This window comes from Chiloscyllium plagiosum, unplaced genomic scaffold, assembly GCF_037043375.1.
Source record: "Chiloscyllium plagiosum isolate Xiang-an unplaced genomic scaffold, Cpla_swu_hap1 HiC_scaffold_11, whole genome shotgun sequence".
NCBI classification, from domain to species: domain Eukaryota; kingdom Metazoa; phylum Chordata; class Chondrichthyes; order Orectolobiformes; family Hemiscylliidae; genus Chiloscyllium; species Chiloscyllium plagiosum.
Window position 1 is genome coordinate 23,037,387 of NW_028270149.1, and position 18,980 is coordinate 23,056,366.

At 42.2% G+C, this 18,980-nt stretch overlaps 1 protein-coding gene across 4 annotated transcripts in view; it reads right to left on the reverse strand.

Annotated features, from left to right (window-relative positions):
* The window catches only part of col4a6 (collagen, type IV, alpha 6), a 423,829-nt gene that overhangs the window by 24,085 nt on the left and 380,764 nt on the right, over positions 1–18,980 (reverse strand). For all 4 annotated transcript variants that reach the window (XM_043705027.2, XM_087991898.1, XM_087991899.1 and 1 more), the window contains 4 exons: positions 18,304–18,411; positions 15,681–15,752; positions 11,891–12,016; positions 6,001–6,117 (listed from right to left, as the gene is read on the reverse strand). In XM_043705027.2, coding sequence (XP_043560962.2) covers positions 6,001–6,117; positions 11,891–12,016; positions 15,681–15,752; positions 18,304–18,411 — 423 coding nt within the window. The remainder of the gene's footprint in view (positions 1–6,000; positions 6,118–11,890; positions 12,017–15,680; positions 15,753–18,303; positions 18,412–18,980) is intronic.

Here is an 18,980-nt window from a genome sequence, read left to right on the forward strand (position 1 = left end):
ACCTTTACCATAGCCATGGAGAGGGATAGGACAGAGAGTATGGGAAGGATAGAACATGGAACAGACAGTATGGGAAGGTATTTAATTGAGGGAAGAGGAATTATACTGTAGACAGGAGCTGTGGAGTATAAATTGGGAACAATTGTTCTACGAGAAATGCACAACAGAAATGTGGAGGCTGTTTAAGGAGCACTTGTTGTGAGTGTTGGATAACTTTGTCCCACTGAGAGAGGCAAGGAATGGTAAGGTGAAGGAGCCTTGGATGACAAGAGCAGAGGAGCTCCTTGTCAAAAGGAAGAAGGAAGCTCACTTTAGGATAAGGAAGCAAGGATCTGGCACAGCTTTAGAGGATTTCCAGGATAGCTAGGAAATGGAATGAGAAGAACCAGGAAGGGGCACGAAAAAGCCTTGGCAGGAAGGATTAGGGAAAAAACCCAAAGGCGTTCTACACTTACGTGAGGAATAACAGAATGGTCAGAGAAAGGTAGGGCAGATCAGGAGAGTGGAGGCAACTTGTGCCTGAAGTCTGAAGAGGTAGGGGAGGCCCTAAATGTTTTTTTTGCTTCAATATTCACTAGAGAGATGGACCTTGTTGATAGCTAGAACACCATGGACCAGGTTAGTAGGCTTGAACAGATTGATATTCAGGAAGTGGATGTGCTGGAAATTCAGGGAAGCATTAAGATAGAGAAGCACCAGGGCCAGACCAGATATATCCAAGGGTATTATGGGAAGCAAGGAATGAGATTGCTGTGCCTCTGGCAATGATCTTTGCATCCTCACGCACCATGGAAGTAGTACTAGATGATTGGAGGGAGGCAGATGTTGTTCTTCTGTTCAAGAAAGGGAACAAGGAAATCCCTGGGAATTACAGATCAGTCAGTCTTACTTCTGTGGTAAACAAGGTACTGGAAAGGATTCAGAGAGATAGGATTTATGACTATTTGGAAAAACATAGTTTGATAAAAGATAGTCAGCATGGCTTTGAGAGGAGCAGGTTATGCCTCACAAGCCTTATTGAGTTATTTGAGGATGTGATGAGACAAGTTGACAAAGTTTGAGCAGTGGATGTGGTGTATATGGATTTCAGTCAGGCATTGGATAAGGTTCCCCATGGTAGGCTCGTTCAGAAAGTTAGGAGGTGTGGGATACAGGGAACTTTGGCTGTCTGGATACAGAATTGGTTGGCTGAAAAAAGACAGCGATGGCAGTGGATGGCAAGTATTCCGCCTGGGGCTCGGTGACCAGTGGTGTCCCGTAGGGATCTGTTCTTGGGCCTCTGCTCTTTGTTGTTTTAATAAATGACTTAGATGAAGAGATGGAAGGGTGGGTTAGTATGTTAACTGATAACACAAATGTCCCCGTTGAGGACTGTTGCAGGCTACAACAAGAATTGACAGGATGTAGAGCTGAGCTGAGAAGTGTCAGTTGAGTTCAACCTGGACAAATGCAAAGTGATTAATTTTGGAAGGTTGAATTTGAATGCTGAATACAGGGTTAAAGACAGGATTCTTGGCAATGTGGAGGAACAGCGCGATCCAGGGGTCCACGTACATAGATCCCTCAAAGTTACTACCCAAGTCGATAGGGTTGTTAAGAAGGCGTATGGTGCTTTGACTTTCATTAACGGGGGATTGAGTTTAAGAGCCGCGAGGTTTTGCTGCAGCTCTAGAAAACCCTGGTTTGGAATATTGTGTCCAGTTCTGGTCACCTTATTATAGGAAGGATGTTGATGCTTTAGAGAGGGTGCAGTGGAGATTTACCAGGATGCTGCCTGGATTGGAGGGCTTGTCTTATGAAGAGAGGTTGAGTGAACTCGGGCTTTTTCAAACTGGAGAGAAGGAAGAGAGGTGACTTCGTAGATGTGTACAAGGTAATGAGAAGCATTGGTAGAGTAGATAGCCAGAGACATTTCCCCAAAGCAGAATTGGCTGTCATGAGGGGTCATCATTTTAAGGTGATTGGAGGAAGGTACAGGGGGAAGTCAGAAGTAGGTTCTTTAAGCAGAGAGTGGTGAAAGTATGGAATGCACTGCCAGCAGTGGTGGTAAAGTCAGAGACATTCAGGACATTTAAGAGACTGCTGGACAAGCACATGGACAGCAGTAAATTGAGGGATGTGTCGGTTGAGTTGATCTTAAATTAAGATAAATGCTCTACACAACATTGTGAGCCGAAGGGCCTGTACTGTGCTATATTGTTCTATGTTCTCTACGTTCTATGTTTCATGATCATTAGAAGAGTCTCAATTCCAGATTGTTACTGAATTCAAAATCCACAAACTGCTAAGTCAGTACTTAAACCTAGATCCCCATAACATTACCTGTGTCTCTAGACTAATAGTCTAATAATAACACCACGAGGTCATCCCCTCCCCTAATAATTTTAATCATGATGTGGAGGAGCCAGTGTTGGACTGGGGTGGACAAAGTTCAAAATCAAGGAGCAGCGCATCGAAAGCTAGCGCTTCCAAATAAACCTGTTGCATTATAACCTGACGTGCGATTTTTAACTTTAACAATTTTAAGACAGAGGTACATAAATCCTTCATTCCCAAAGTATACAGGAATGTAGAGATGAGGTTGAAATCTGATCAGTTATGATCTTACTGAATGGTGGAGTGGGCTCAAAGGGCGACTGAATGGCCTATTCTTGTTTTTCATTCCTAAGTTTTATGTTCATATTGGTACACAGCAAGACCAAATCTAACCATTGACAGTGGAAGACTTTAGTGCCATGCCAGACTTCAAGACAGTCAGGGAGCAGAAGAGAGTGTAGTGACCATCACTAAAGAGAAGGTGATGGGGAAGCTGAAAGATCTGAAGGCAGATAAATCACCCAGACTGGATGGACGACAGCTCAGAGTTCCAAAAAAAAATCTGAGGAAATGTGTAGACATTGGTGGTGATCTTTCAGGAATCACTGGAGTCGGGGAGGGTCCCAAAAGACTGGAAATTGGCCAAAGTAACACTTTGTTTAAGAAGAGAGGGAGTTAGAAGGCACAAAATTATAGGTCAGTTAGCTTGACCTTGGTCGTTGACAAGATTTTATGGTCCATTATTAAGGGTGAGATGGTTGAGTACTTGGAAGTGAATGGTAAAATATGGCTGGGTCTGCACAGCTTTGTCCAAGGGAGATCATGTCTGATGAATTTGTTAGAATTCTTTGAGGAGGTAACAAGCAAGTTAGATGAAGGACAGCCAGTGAACATGATCTATTTGGGTTTCCACTAGGTCTTTGAGAAGATGCTGCAGACAGGATGCTGCTGGGTATTAGGGCAATGTACTGGTATGGATACAGGATTGGCTGACTGGCAGAAGACAGAGGGTAGGGATAAAGGGGTCTTTTTCAGGATGGCAGCGGTCACTAGTTGAGTTCCACTGCAGTAAGTGTTGGCCCCTGACAATTTCCATTATACAATAATGGTTTTGAAGAAGGACTGAGGACCTTATTACTAAGCTTGCAGATGACACAAAGATAGGTGTAGGAATAGGTAGTGTTGAGGAAGCAGGAAAGCTGCAGAAGGACTTGGACAGACTAGGAGAGTGGGCAAACAGAGAAGTGGCAGATGGAACACAAAGTGGAAAAATGTCAGGTTTTGCACATTGGTGAAAAGACTAAAGGTGGTATATTCAAAATGGGGAAAGGCTTTGGAAATCTGAAGCACAAAGACTTGGGATCCTAGTTCAGGATTCTTTCAAGGTTACCATGTAGGTTCAGTTGGTAGTTAGGAAGGAAAATACAGTATTAAGTTGAGAGGATTGATGATGGCAGAGCAATAGATGTGATCTATATGGACTTCAGTAAGGCGTTCGACAAGGTTCCCCATGGGAGACTGATTAGCAAGGTTAGATCTCATGGAATACAGGGAGAACTAGCCATTTGGATACAGAACTGGCTCAAAGGTAGAAGACAGAGGGTGGTGGTGGAGGATTGTTTTTCAGACTGGAGGCCTGTGACCAGTGGAGTGCCACAAGGATCGGTGCTGGGTCCTCTACTTTTTATATTTACATAAACGATTTGGATGCAAGCATAAGAGGTACAGTTAATAAGTTTGCAGATGACACCAAAATTGGAAGTGTAGTGGACAGCGAAGAGGGTTACCTGAGATTACAACAGTATCTTGACCAGATGGGCCAATGGGCTGAGAAGTGGCAGATGGAGTTTAATTCAGATAAATGCAAGGTGCTGCATTTTGGGAAAGCAAATCTTATACATTTAATGGTAAGGTTCTAGGGTGAGTTGCTGAACAAAGAGACCTTGGAGTGCAGGTTCATAGCTCCTTGAAAGTGGAGTCGCTGGTGGATAGGATAGTGAAGAAGCGTTTGGTATGCTTTCCTTTTTTGGTCAGAGTATTGAGTGCAGGAGTTGGGAGGTCATGTTGCAGCTGTACAGGACATTGGTTAGGCCATTGTTGGAATATTGCTTGCAATTCTGGTCTCCTTCCTATCGGAAAGATGTTGTGAAACTTGAAAGGGTTCAGAAGAGATCTACGAGGATATTGCCAGGGTTGGAGGATTTGAGCTATAGAGAGAGGCTGAACAGGCTGGGACTGTTTTCCCTGGAGCGTCGGAGGCTGAGGGGTGACCTTATTGACCTTAATTATGAGGGGCATGAATAGGATAAATAGGCAAAGTCTTTTCCCTGGGGTTGGGGAGTCCAGAACTAGAGGGCATAGGTTTAGGGTGAGAGGGGAAAGATATAAAAGAGACCCAGGGGGCAACTTTTTCAAACAGAGGGTGGTACGTATATGGAATGGGCTGCCAGAGGAAGTGGTGGAGGCCGGTATAATTGCAACATTTAAGAGGCATTTGGATGGGTATATGAATAGGAAGGGTTTGGAGGGATATGGGCCAGGTTCTGGCAGGTGGGACTAGATTGGATTGGGATATCTGGTCGGCATGGACGGGTTGGACCAAAGGGTCTGTTTCCATGCTGTACATCTCTATGACTCTATGAGAGTTACCATTGACAAGAAACTGTACTGAACCACCAGTACAAAAGATGTGGCTATACAGATGCATGAGACGAGGAAATCTGCTGTGAGTAACTCACCTCCTGACTCCTCTATGCTCATCTATTATCTACCAGGCACTAGTCAGGAATGTGATGGAATATTCTTCATTTTCCTGGATAGGTGTAACTCCAACAACACTAAAGAAGCTTGAGGTCAGGACAAAGCAGCTTAATGCGATCCTGAGCAGAACTGTAAATATTATCAAAGTTTGGGCATTGTGACCAACAGTGACTCAACGGTATATCTATGTGAGTGATTGGAACGGGCATTAACTAGTAAGAGGATAGAATCATGATGATTGTGGAGTTGGGGGAATATTCTTCATATTCTGGCTCCACTGTTTGCAGTAATTCTGTGAAAAACACAAACACATAATGTTCTTTACGTTGTCACTGTTCAGGTTGCAATGGCTGCCTAATCCTGGGCAGTGCAGGCCCATACTTCTCTGTTGCAACCGAACTTTGAGCTGAGACAGTTAGTTGCCAGGGCTCTCGTTTGTATAAACAGTGGGCTTAATGTCTGTTTGAGGTGACCACCAACGATGCCTGAAATATGGACTGAATAGAGTTCAATTTAGTCACTGTTGTTGTTTGAAATTGGACTTCATTATTTTGCTGCCTCCATATCCTCTCCTCTCTCAGCTCCTTTAACATCCTGCAGCCAAGTTATCCTTTTTAGCAAGCATTGCTTACAGCTCTAAACTTTGTTGCTTTGGCTTAACTTTAGTTTTCCCTTTATAAATCTTTTCAACGGTAAAGATGCTGTATAACTGTTAGCTTGTTAATATAAAAGAAGCAAAAATAATAGCTAGTGTGTACGGATGAGGTTAGCAACTATATCACACCTGGAATAATTCTTAGTGATCCTGAATATGAGGACACAAACTCACGAACTGTTTATGTTGATTTTACACAGGTGCCAGCACAAACTGACAGAAAAGATTTACTCCCCTTGTGCATTTTTGTGAAGCGAGCAATACCTTACCTCGTTCACCATCGTATCCAGGAGGACCAACATCACCTGGCTTCCCAGGAATGTTTGAAGGGATGGTGGATCCTGGGGAACCCGGTTTCCCTGGAGGACCCATTAATCCAGCATGGCCTAATGGAGCAATAAGGAGTTATGGAGTGGATCAATCGGTTTGACTCACAGCTTTAAACAATAGATTTAATCTCTTTTCACCATTTTTCTTAAACAGCATAAATCAATGGAAGTTTTAAAGTGCTAATGAGGGTACAACAGTACAAAATATGACAGCTGTTGGAAATCTGAAACAACCAGAAAGTCAGCAAGCCTGGCAACATCTGTGGAGAGAGAAACAGAGTTAACAATTCAAGTCTGTTTTGGTTATTTTTCAGAACTACGATTAGGTGGGCGGCGCGGTGGCACAGTGGTTAGCAGTGCTGCCTCACAGCGCCAGAGACCCGGGTTCAATTCCCGCCTCAGGCGACTGACTGTGTGGAGTTTGCACGTTCTCCCCGTGTCTGCGTGGGTTTCCTCCGGGTGCTCCGGTTTCCTCCCACAGTCCAAAGATGTGCAGGTCAGGTGAATTGGCCACGCTAAATTGCCCCTAGTGTTAGGTAAGGGGTAGGGGTATGGGTGGGTTGTGCTTCGGTGGGGCGGTGTAGACATGTAGGGCTGAAGGGCCTGTTTCCACACTGTAATGTAATGTAATGTAATCTAATCTAATCTAGGTCCCCAGAAATCAGCTGCTCTCCTCATCTCTCCCTGCATAATACACTGTACCCTCTTCATGGACATTTGCTGAACATCTTGTTCCTCAGCCCTTCTCTCAACTTCACGGTCCCACATTTTCTTTGGGCTCAGCTGGAGTAATCTGAGCAAGTGAGTGCAAAAACAGGAAAGGACTCAATATTGCTGAGTCTCTGTCCCACATTAATAGCTGTCAGGAGTTCCACTGGTGGCAATGTTTGCAGTAATTGTATCTGACCCCTTTGTACTCTGACCAGATTTCAAAGAGGTAGAATGAGTGGGACGGCATTGGAATTGTGTTTAACCTTTACCTCAACTAATGCCCAACATACAGTGTTTGAGTAAGAAGCAGGGGTACTGTAGTTTTGAAGTGGAGACATAATTGAGTGTTCCTGAAGGATTCATTACCTGTTTCAAATATGTCTAACATGGAATACAAGATGGGCACATCTTCCAGTCTCAATTCTGGAGAATATGCATTAAGTCTGAGCAGTACCTTGAGGCATTATTAATATGCGTGGCTGGCAGGAAATCCCATAGCCTTACAAATTGCTCACCGATACCTTCTCAAGGACAGCTAAGAATAAGCAATGAATGCTGGCCTAGCCAGCAATACCAACAAACCAATGAGTGAATTTTTTAAAAAGTGTGAAATCAGTAGCCAATTTGATTTTATAAGCTTCTGACTATGAGAATTGAATTAAAGTTACTGCCATAGTTACCCAGTTACTGAATTACAATTTTCCATTCCTATTTGAAAGGGATTTCTTTACCTTGGACTTCTCTTACGATTAGAGAATTCTAATTACTACATAGCACTAATTATTGTACCAATTAGTTGGATCATCAGCATGTAAGTTTCATTTTAATAGGTCCATGACCAAAATATATTGTGATTTAAATATAATGTGGCTGTGACATATTTCAGCCATATACAGCAGTACTGAATGAGATGTAAATATCACTCAGCCAATAAGTAATTCTACAGTTTGGAACTTTGGATATAAATGATAGTGAGAGCTTAAACCTCAAGGGATAGAAAACAGGCCAAGAAACCAATTATCATTTCCCCTTTTTGTCTTCTTTCTCTTCCTATCCTTGACACACTGTTTATACTAGAGCATGAATAAACAGTCTCTACAATAACATTTACGTGTGCTCCATAATTGGCTTCTTGGACAATGAAACATAGATATATCACTTACACAGAATAGAACATAGAACATTACAGCACAGTCCAGGCCCTTCGGCTCTCTGAAGCCCATTTAACCTACACTTTGCTATTCTTGTCTATATGCCTATTCAATGACCATTTAAATGCCCTTAAAGTTGGCGAGTCTACTACTGTTGCAGGCAGTGCATTCCATATCCCTACTATTCTCTGAGTAAAGAAACTACCTCTGACATCTATCACCCATATCTATCACCCCTCAATTTAAAGCTATGTCCTCTTGTGCTAGCCATCGCCATCCGAAGAAATAGGCTCTCACTGTCCAACCTTTCTAATTCCCTGATTATCTTGTATGTCTTAATTAAGTCACCTTCTTCTCTTTCATGAAAACAGCTTCAAGTCCTTCAGCCTTTCCTCGTAAGACCTTTCCTCCATCCCAGGCAACATCCTAGTAAGTCTCTTCTGGACCCTTTCCAAAGCTTCCACATCCTTCCTGTAATGCAGTGACCAGAACTATACGCAATACACCAAATGTGGCCGTACCAGAGTTTTGTACAGCTGCAGCATGATCTCATGATTCCAAAACTCAATCCCTCTACCAATAAAAGCTAACACACCTTTTTAACAACCCTATCAACATGGGTGGCAATTTTCAAGGATCTATGTACCTGGACACCGAGATCTCTCTGCTCATTTACATTGCCATTAGCCCAGTAGTCTGCATTCCTGACACTCCATCCAAAGTGAATCATCTCACACTTTCCTGCTTTAAATGCCATTTTCCACCTCTCAGCCCAGCTCTGCAGCTTATCTATGTCTCTCTGTAACCTACAACATTTATCTTCACTATCCACAACTCTACCAACGTTATGTCACCCGCAAATTTACTAACCCATCCTTCTATGCCCTCATCCAAGTCATTTATATAAATGACAAACAACAGTAGACTCAAAACAAATCCTTGCAGTAGCCCACTAGTAACTAAACTCCAGTATGAATATTTCCCATTAACCAGCACCCTCCGTCTTCTTTCAGCTAGCCAATTTCTGATCCAAACGCAAAATCACCCTCAATCCCATGCCTCCGTATTTTGTGCAATAGCCTACCGTGGGGAACCTTATCAAATGCCTTACTGAAATTCATGTACACCACATCACCCATTTTACCCTCATCCACATGCTTGGTCACCTTCGCAAAGAACTCAATAAGGTTTGTGAGGCACGACCTACCCTTCACAAAACTATCCCTAATCAATTTATTCATCTCTAGATTATTATAAATCCTATCTCTTATAATCATTTCCAACACTTTACCCACAACCAAAGTAAGGCTTACTGGTCTATAATTACCAGGGCTGTCTCTCCTCCTCTTCTTGAACAAGGGAACAACATTTGCTATCCTCCAGCCTTCTGGCACTATTCCCATGACATAAAGATCAAAGCCAAAGGCTTGGCATCTCCTTCCTGGCTTCACAGAGAATCCGAGGATAAATCCCATCCGGCCAGGGGACTTATCTATTTTTTACACTATCCAGAATTGCTAACACCTCCTCCTTATGCATCTATTCTAGTAGCCTGTATCTCAGTATTCTCCTCGACCACAGTGTCTTTTTCTAGTGTAAATACTGACAAAAAAGTACACATTTAGCACTTCCCCTATTTCCTCTGACTGCACGCACAACTTCCCACTACTATGCTTGATTGGCGCGAATCTTCTCCAGTCATTCTTTTATTCCTGATATAGCTAAAGAAAGCCTTTGGGTTTTTCTGAATCCTATCCGCCAGTGACTTCTCATATCACCTCCTGGCTCTTCTTAGCTCTCTCTTTTGTCTTTCCTGGCTAACCTGTAACACTTAAGCGCCCTAACTGAGCCATCACATCTGATCTTAATATAAGCCTTCTCCTTCTTCTTGACAAGAGATTCAACTTCCTCAGTAAACCATGGCTCCCACACTCGACAACTTCCTCCCGGCCTGCCGGCCTGACCGGTACATACTTATCAAGGACTCACAGTAGCTGGTCCTTGAATAAGTTCCACATTTCAATTGTGTCCATCCCCTGCAGTTTCCTGCCACATCCTATGCATCCTAAATCTTGCTTAATCATATCACAATTGCCTTTCCCCCAGATATAACTCTTGCCCTGCGATGTATACCTATCCCTTTCCATCACTAAAAGTAAGCATAACCGAATTGTGGTCATTAACACCAAAGTGCTCACCTACCTCCAAATCTAACACCTGGCCAGGTTCATTACCCAGTACCAAATCTAATGTCACCTTGCCCCTTGTTAGCCTGTCAACATACTGTGTCAGGAAACCGTCCTGCACACATTGGACAAAAACTGACACATCTAAAGTACTCTTACTCATAGTCCAATCACAGAATTGCATTGCAATCACAGCACAGCAGCAGGAGGGTTTCAGCCCAACTGGTCTATGCTAGTATTTAGGCTCTGTGTAAGCCATCTGCATCCATACTTCACCTCAGTAGATCTATACACCCTTCTATTCCTTTCTCATTAATTTCCTTATCTAGCCTCCCCTTTATTGGGCACTAGGAGTCAATGGCTAAAATCAGCAACAGTAACACTGGTTCACTTTTCTCAGTCTCTGCTGGGAGCTAGCTATCTATTTCGAAATTGATAGATTTTAATTATCAGCTGGTTACGTGTAACAACTGAACAGATATCTGCACAATTTATGACAGAATTGCAGTTATTGCAGTATCAAACTTGGTGGATTGAATCGTAAGAACGAAAGAAACGTAGGTTGGATTCAGTTGAGGCGATTGTGAACACCACCTTACATAACTGCCCATACCCCAATCTAACTGTCATAAACTCAGATCATACAAGTGATGATTAATAAGTACACGTAAGTCAAAACCATTGACTGGATGGTTACTTGAGCACAGATAAGAGAGACATTAATAAAAGTTGCTGGAAAAGCTCAGCAGGTCTGGCAGCATCTGTAAAGAGAAATCAGAGTTAATGTTTCGGGTTCCTCAGAAGTGAGGAAGGGTCACCACACCCAAAATGCTGAGCTTTTCCAGCAACTTCTATTTCTCATTTACAGCATCTGTAGTTCTTTCATTTCATTTACTGACCCAAAAGTAGAGCAGAGTCAGGAATTATATGACTGTAATGTTTCAGTCTGTGAACAAATCTCTTTCAAGTGAAGGCTGCCAGTTAGTTTTTCTTTACTAACCGGCTATCAGAAGCACAATTCTCACTAGCAGCAGCACATGATGGAAGTGCAATGGCAGCTTCTTCTGGAGTGCTCCCTGCTCAGAGGGAAGCTGAGTCTATTTAGGCTAATGTAGACAAGTGGGGGACTCAACTCAAAACTCCAAAACATGTGGAGAAATCCAAACATTTGGATTTCCTGACAGCAACTGGGGTGGTGGAGTCTAGAATGAGAGGCCATAGGCTTAGGGAGAGAGGGGAAAGATTTAGAAGGGACACAAGGGGCAACTTTTTCAGGTAGAGGGTGATGCATGTATGGAATGAGCTGCCAGAGAAAGTGGTGGAGGCTGGTACAATTTCAATATTTAAAAGGCATCTGGATGGGTATATGAATAGGAAGGGTCATGGGCCAATTGCTGGCAAATGGGACGAAATTCATTTGGGGTATCTGGTCGGCATGGACAAGTTGGACTGAAGGGTCTGTTTCTGTTCTGTACAATTCTATGACTCTACAACTCTAAACCTCCCCATCTTTCCACTCCCTATCAAGATTCAAACCATTGAGTCTCCATACAATGGGATATTTTTTCATAAATGGAACATGCACTGGAATCCCAGGTGAAACATCATGCCTTATTGATGCACAGTGAAACATTACAATGAAAATACTGAGGTACAAGTTCCCTGTGATAATGCAATTGTCACTATAGTCAGGAACAAAATTGCCAAGTTTGTCACTAGATTTGGCAGCAGAATGTCCTGTAAAACAATAGTAAACAATTAACAGTCGATTTTGTCAATTACCTGGATCTCCTCGAGGTCCTTTTTGTCCTGGATATCCTGGTGCACCTACACCAATGCCTGGTGCACCGTATTCACCCTTTAACCCAGGAAGACCAGGAGGCCCTGGCGGTGCTGCCAAAACAGCACCTAAACAGAACAACAGGAGATAAATATTCATTCGCTATCAAGCCAATGGCTGGGAATTTCCTCCAAGTGGCTCCTGCCATACCGAGGGCAGATGGGTGGTGGAAAGTCAAGGGAGCAGCTCTTGGAGAAATTGCCAACCATTAACTCTGAATTAAAGCAAAAAGAATTCCCTGCTCCATTTACAACCTATTCATGCTTTGTTTATTGTCTCTGGAACAGAATCTGTAAAGCGTTTTTGACTGAATTTTGCAACAGTAATGATGGTGCATCTAACCAGTGTAATGTAGAAAATGTGAATGTGTCCACTTTGGCTGGAATATTGAAAAAGCAGTATTTTATTTAAACGGATGAAGATTGCAGAACTTTGCCGTGCAGAGGGATCTGGGTGTCCTGGTACACAGATCAGACGTAAGAAGCTTGCGACGTGGCTTGGAAGTAGATCACTTCTACTTCATGGTCAAATCTTGGAACTTCCTTCCTAACAGATTTGTGGGTGTCTTAAAGCTCCACGAGTTAAAGTGATTCAAAAAGGTAGCTCACCACCACCTTCCCCAGGACAATTAGGGATGAGCAATGCTGACCTAGCTAGGGATATCCATATCCCACAAATAAAAGATGCAGCAAGTGATTAGGATGACAAATGGAATATTGTTCTTTATTAAAATGGTAAATAGACTTTTAAAAAAGGAAAGTTTTGCTATAGTTCTACAGGGCACTGGCGAGACCATGTTGGAGTACTGCATAAAATTTTGGTCTCCTCACTTAATAAGGCATTCAAATACATTAGAAGCAGTTCAGAGAAGGTAGGCTATTCTAGTTCCTAGAAAGAAGAGGTTATCTTATGAGGAAAGATTTGATAAGTTACTTATTGGAGTTTAGAAGAATCAAAGGTGATCTTATTGAAACATGTAAGATCCTGAGGGGTCCTGACAGGGTGGATGGTAAGAGGAAGTTACCACATTCTGGGAGAGAGCAGAAACAGGGAGCATTGTTTAAAAATAAGGGTTTCTTATTTATGGGAGAGATGAGGACAAGTATATTTTTTTCTCTCAGAGGGTCATTAGTTGGTGGAATTCTCTTCACCAGAGATTAGTAGAGGTAAGATTTTTAAAATATTTTTAAGTCTGTATTTAATCAGTATTTGACTAACAAGAGAGTTAAAGGACATAGAGGATAGGCAGGAGACTGGACTTGAGACCATAATCAGATCAAACATGACATGGTGAGAGTCACCAATGCATCTGCTTTTCATGTAGCATGTTCATTTGTTTCACCATTATCACTCCATTATATTAACAGCAATCTCTTGTGTTTGCACATGCAAACTAAAATGTTCAACACCAGAAGTTGCTCCCAGTAATTCTCCAGAGGGTGTGCTGTTAAAGATCCCCCAAATACAAGAGTGACTTGACAACGTCACTGCACTAGTAATCCAGAACCAGTCAGGATGTGGAGGTGCTGGTGTTGGACTGGAGTGTACAAAGTTAAAAATCACATAACAACAGGTTTATTTGGAAGCATTAGCTTTCGGAGCACTGCTCCTCACAATCACCTGATGAAGGAGCAGAGCTCCGACAGTTAGTGCTTCCAATTAAACCTGTTGGACTATAACCTGGTGTTGTGTGATTTTTAACACAGAACCGGTCATGTTGCAGCTGTACAGGATATTGGTTCAGCCACTTTCGGAATGTTGCATGCAGTTCTGGTCTCCCTGCTACAGGAAGGATGTTGTGAATCTTGAAAGGGTTCAGAAAAAATGTACAAGGATGTTGCCAGGGTTGGAGGATTTGAGCTATAGAGAGAGGCTGAACAGGCTGGGGCTGTTTTCCCCGGAGCATCGGAGGCTGAGACATGATGTTATGGAGGTTTATAAAATCATGAGGGGCATGGACAGGGTAAAGAGCCAAAGTCTTTTCCCTGGGATGGGAATTCCAAAACTAAAGGACATAGGTTTAAGGTGAGAGGGGAAAGATTAAAAAGGGATCTAAGGGGCAAATTTTTCACGCACTGGGTGGTACGTGTATGGAATGAGCTGCCAGAGGAAGTGATGGAGGCTAGTACAATTACGATATTTAAAAGGCATCTGGATGGGTACATGAATAGGAAGGGTTTAGAGGGATATGGGCCAAATGCTGGCAAATGGGACTAGATTAATGTAAGCTATCTGGTCAGCATGGATGAGTTGAACCGAAGGACCTGTTTCCATGCTGTACAGCTCTATGACTCTCTGACCCCCAGTAATGTTGTGGAAATTTTGGTTTTAATTTCACATGGCAGGTGGTGAAAGTTAAATCAATAAAATTCTGTAATTAAAAGCTTGTCTAATGTTAATCATTTAAGCACTGCTGATCGTTGTAAAAGTAATCTGATTTATTAATGTTCACGAGGAAAAAAGCAAGCCATCCTCAGCTGATCTCTAGCTTTATTGCAACATGGACCTTTAGCTATCCTCTGCATAATACTGCTCGCCTAAATAGTTATATCTTATGAATAAATCACTATCAGTTAGAATTTAAGGAAGACATGAGAGCTCCTACTCATGCACTCTCAGTCTCCCTGTCAAATCCCTTCAAAATGTTGCATCTTTTTTACTGAAGGGTAACTGGATCTTTAATTGGGGAGAAAGCAGGAACAGGATACTGAAGTGAATGATTGGCTATGATAGCATTAAACTGGTGCAGACTTGAAAGGCCAATTGGCCTACTCATGTTCCTATTTTCAATGTCTTGACGTTTCATAACTTTTGATGAATAGTCTTAGTGGCTGTGAAAGTATAATTCTAATTATTTCAATTAAGCAGACTAGACATTCTATGACACACTTCCAGGACAGATGAATCTTGCAGCCACACCTTCTAAAGGTGGAATTTCAAATTTACCGTATGTAAAATTTTGCCGTTGCTTTACGAAAATTCACCTTTTTTTAAAATCAAAGAGTACTTGTATTTATAGTTTGTTTACTTTACAATTCAACTCAATTTCTTGTGTTTGCTTCAATTATTTCACTCTCTATCTGTAAAATTTATAATCAAACATAAAATGATTTGTGATTTTTATTTCCTCATTTGCTGTCTGTGAGAATAATTTAATCTGATTGGCTGCTAAGTCTGCTTGATGACCTCACTGCTGCTGATGATTGGCAACACTTTTGATTTCGCCCAAGATTAAAAATCACTTTGGGAAGGAGCAAGTTCAAGAGCTCTTTCGATTTTTACGAATAGTTTTCATCGAATGTCATTGCTTGAGTCAGCCCATTAAATGAATTGACAGCGAACACTCCACAATATGCTTAAATAAATTGATTTTCTTACATTTTTCATTGTGCAAAGCATTCTCGCGTTCAGAAAACAAAGAAAGGTGATGATTTTGACTAAAATTGCCTGACTAAAATTAAGTGAATCGACAATTAAAATCAATTGTTCATGCCCTGCTTCTGCCCTAATGTAGCAGAAACTGAGCTAGGACAAGACAGAACATTTTCCTTTTTAAAAATAAAGCATTTCTTGTGAGACTAGAAAGAATAGAAGCTCCCTCTCTATGCCTCAGCAGGAAATTTTAGGTCAATATTGTCCTGGGATTCCTACTTCTGCTCCAAAATCTTATGGTCTGATAAGGATGAGGTAATACCTCAATCCCAAACAGAATATAACAAAGCTGCTAAGTACCTGGTGTTCCTCTGGGTCCTTTAGGTCCAGGCAAACCATTCAAACCATCTAGTCCTGGAGAGCCTGGGAGTCCTGGTGGAACAAAACCAAATATTATTATTGATATAAGGAACTAAATTAACAGTGGAACCACTGCTAAACATATAATGCTATACTGCAGAGTGAAGTCGTTTATATCCTTTACTCAAACATCAATGAGCCCCAGTAAAATGCCAGGTTCAGTATTATTGTATCAATAACTTATTTGATTTGATTTATAATTGTCACATGTACCTAAATACAGCACAGACAAATCATAACATACAAATATCATAGGGTGAGGAACACAAAGTTACACCTGTAAGGAAATTGCACAAAAGCAAGATCAACATTAGACTTAAAATATGTGAGATCTATTCAGAAATCCATTATCAATGGAGAAGAAACTGTTCTTGAACCTGCTGGTATGGGTGTTTAAGCTGCTGTATCCTCTGCATGATGGAAGAGGTGAGAAGAGATTATAACTGGGGTGGGAGGGGTCTTTGATGATACTGGCTGTTTTTCTGAGGCAGGGAGAAGTGTAGATGGAACTAGTGGATGAAAGGTTGGCCTGGATGATGGACTGGACTATGTCAACAACTCTATAGTTTCTTATGGACCCTGCACAGAGCAGTTACCATACCAAGCTGTGCTGCATCCAGATAAGTGGGTTTTACCTCAGAAAGAGCAGTGGATGAAGAAAGGCTTGAAGGAAATGAAGTCAAATTAAGGATATTGTCTGGAAGTAGAAGAGACATTTCAGATCCTTAAACTGAGAAACTACATTATGGTTCAGTGAATGACACTAAGGGGCAAGTAAGAAATTGCAAAAGGGAGAAGTGAATGGATCAACTAGAATGTTTGGAATAGACTTGGAGTGAGGTTGAAATATCAGTAAATTTCAAGGGAATTGGAGAGGTTTATCGTGGAAAATCTATTGAATGTTACAGGTAGTGTATAGTGGATAGAGTCTTTGAGCTCTGTGAGAATACTGAGGGGCACAATTGGAACAAAATGATCTTCTTCTGCTCTGTTTGACACTCTCCTGCCAGATTGAAGAGGCTTATACTCTTCATGCAAGCATCAATGAGCCCAAGTAAACTGCCAGTTGCAGTATTACTGCATTAATAACCAACTTATCTACTTACACCCTTCTTTGACATTCAAGGCATTAGAAAGCTGCTCATGCAGCTGTACTCCTTTCACTTTCAGAAAACTAGGGAAGAGATGCCAAGTTTATTCTTTAAAGCAAAACTCCCAATTTGTTGCTCACCTTGATTTGGAAGATGCATTGTTTTCGCATAATTGGACTTGACTGTGTGCAGGAAGTATGATGGAATGGCTGTCACAAATACATGTGTGACTCTGCCACAGAATGTGTGCTACGTATAAAGTATTAAAAGGAGCAACCATCATCATTTTACACCTGCGGAATGCTTTCTTTCCAATTGCAGCAAAAAATAATTAAATTGAAAAAGTTAGTTCTTTCTCTTCCAATTCCACTATCCTGCTCCAGGATTTCGTGAACTTGCTTGAGGATTTTGTGGGCCTTCCCCATGCTTGGGTCTCACAGGGTCTTGAGAAAGGTGAGTAGATGAGAGGATCCATTCCCAGGCTCCTCATTCAATTTCCTTATTGTTTGCCCTTGATCACCTCAGCAAAGGGATCCTTAAAGCGATCTGGTGCTGGGCTTTGTGCTTTGAGAGTTTGTGGAGATGTCATAGAACAACCTGATGGTGAGTAGTGAGTAACTGACTGCATCTCAATGCTATGGGTTCTCCTTGCTCCAGAATTTATGAGTGGCACGGTGGCACAGTGGTTAGCACTGCTGCCTCACAGTGCCAGAGACCCGGGTTCAATTCCCACCTCAGGCAACTGTCTGTTTGGAGTTTGCACATTCTCCCGTGGGTTTCCTCCCACATTCCAAAAATGTGCAGGTTAGGTGAATTGGCCATGCTAAATTACCTCTAGTGTTAGGTGAAGGGGTAAATGTAGGGGAATGGGTGGGTTGCTCTTCGGAGGATTGGTGTGGACTTGTTGGGCTGAAGGGCCTGTTTCCACACTGTAAGTAATCTAATCTAATTAGCAGCAGCTAACCAGAGCATTGCACATTTCGCACGAACTCTGTCTTTATGTCAAAGCTGTGCACAAGGTAGGCACACGTCAGTGGCAGACTCAGCTTCTCTAACCTTCAGGAGTCTGAGGCAAAGGTCCACAACTGGGCAATCCCCTGAAGTTGCAGATACAGTCTGTCTCAACGATGCCATGCCTGTCAGGGACATAGCAGGGATGCTAACAGATCTGAGAGGATGGAGACAATCAGTATTATTACTGGTTAAAGAGTATACAAACCAATCTCAAGCTTTGAGGAATCAACTCTTCAAATAGAAAACAGTGCATTCTTTGGATTCACATTCTGGAGAGAGATTAATTGATGGCTGATTCAGAGAAAAGAGTAATATGAAATACAAAATAAGTTAACAATACAATGATTTGTCAGCACCCTGACCCAGCATATGAGTATTAGACCAATGAAAATAAATTTTTACTTGACTACAATCCTTCTGATAACCAAGTGTAACAGTTGGACAGTAATGGTCAGCACCTTTCTGTCCTACTTGAGAAAGTTGACCTGGAGGTCCCGGAGGACCTGGATATCCTCGAGATCCCTGGTATCCTGGAGTCCCAGCCATCCCTTGCAGACCTGGAGCACCTAAGCACAGAAGAAATGGATTGGTGAGATGATTGCAAAATAATATTTCTTCAAACATTCTTATCATTGTGCCTTATGATAAAGCAGACAAACGTTGCACCTCAGGAAACCTCGTGGTCACACAGATCAGTTTATACTCACTGAAACAAACCTACTGAGTAGGCACAGACCAGACATAAAAACAATAGCATAGTGACGACATGCACAGTAGCTCAGTGGTTACCACTGCTGCTTCACAGCACCAGGGACTCAGGTTCGATTCCACCCTTGGCCAACTGTATGGAGTTTGCATGTTTGCCCCGTGCTGCATTGGTTTCCACAGGGCGCTCCGGTTTCCTCCCACCGTGCAAAGATATGCACTTTAGGCCATGCTAAATTATCCATAATGTTCAGGGATGTGTAAGTTAGGTGCATTTGCCATGGGAAATGTAGGATTTCAGGGATAGGGTAGGGGGATGGGTCTGGGTAGGATGCTCTTCGGAGGGTCGGTGTCGACTCGTCGGCCCGAATGGCCTGTTTCAACACTGTAGGGACTCTATGGATTTGAAAATGTACACTGTGTCCGTGAC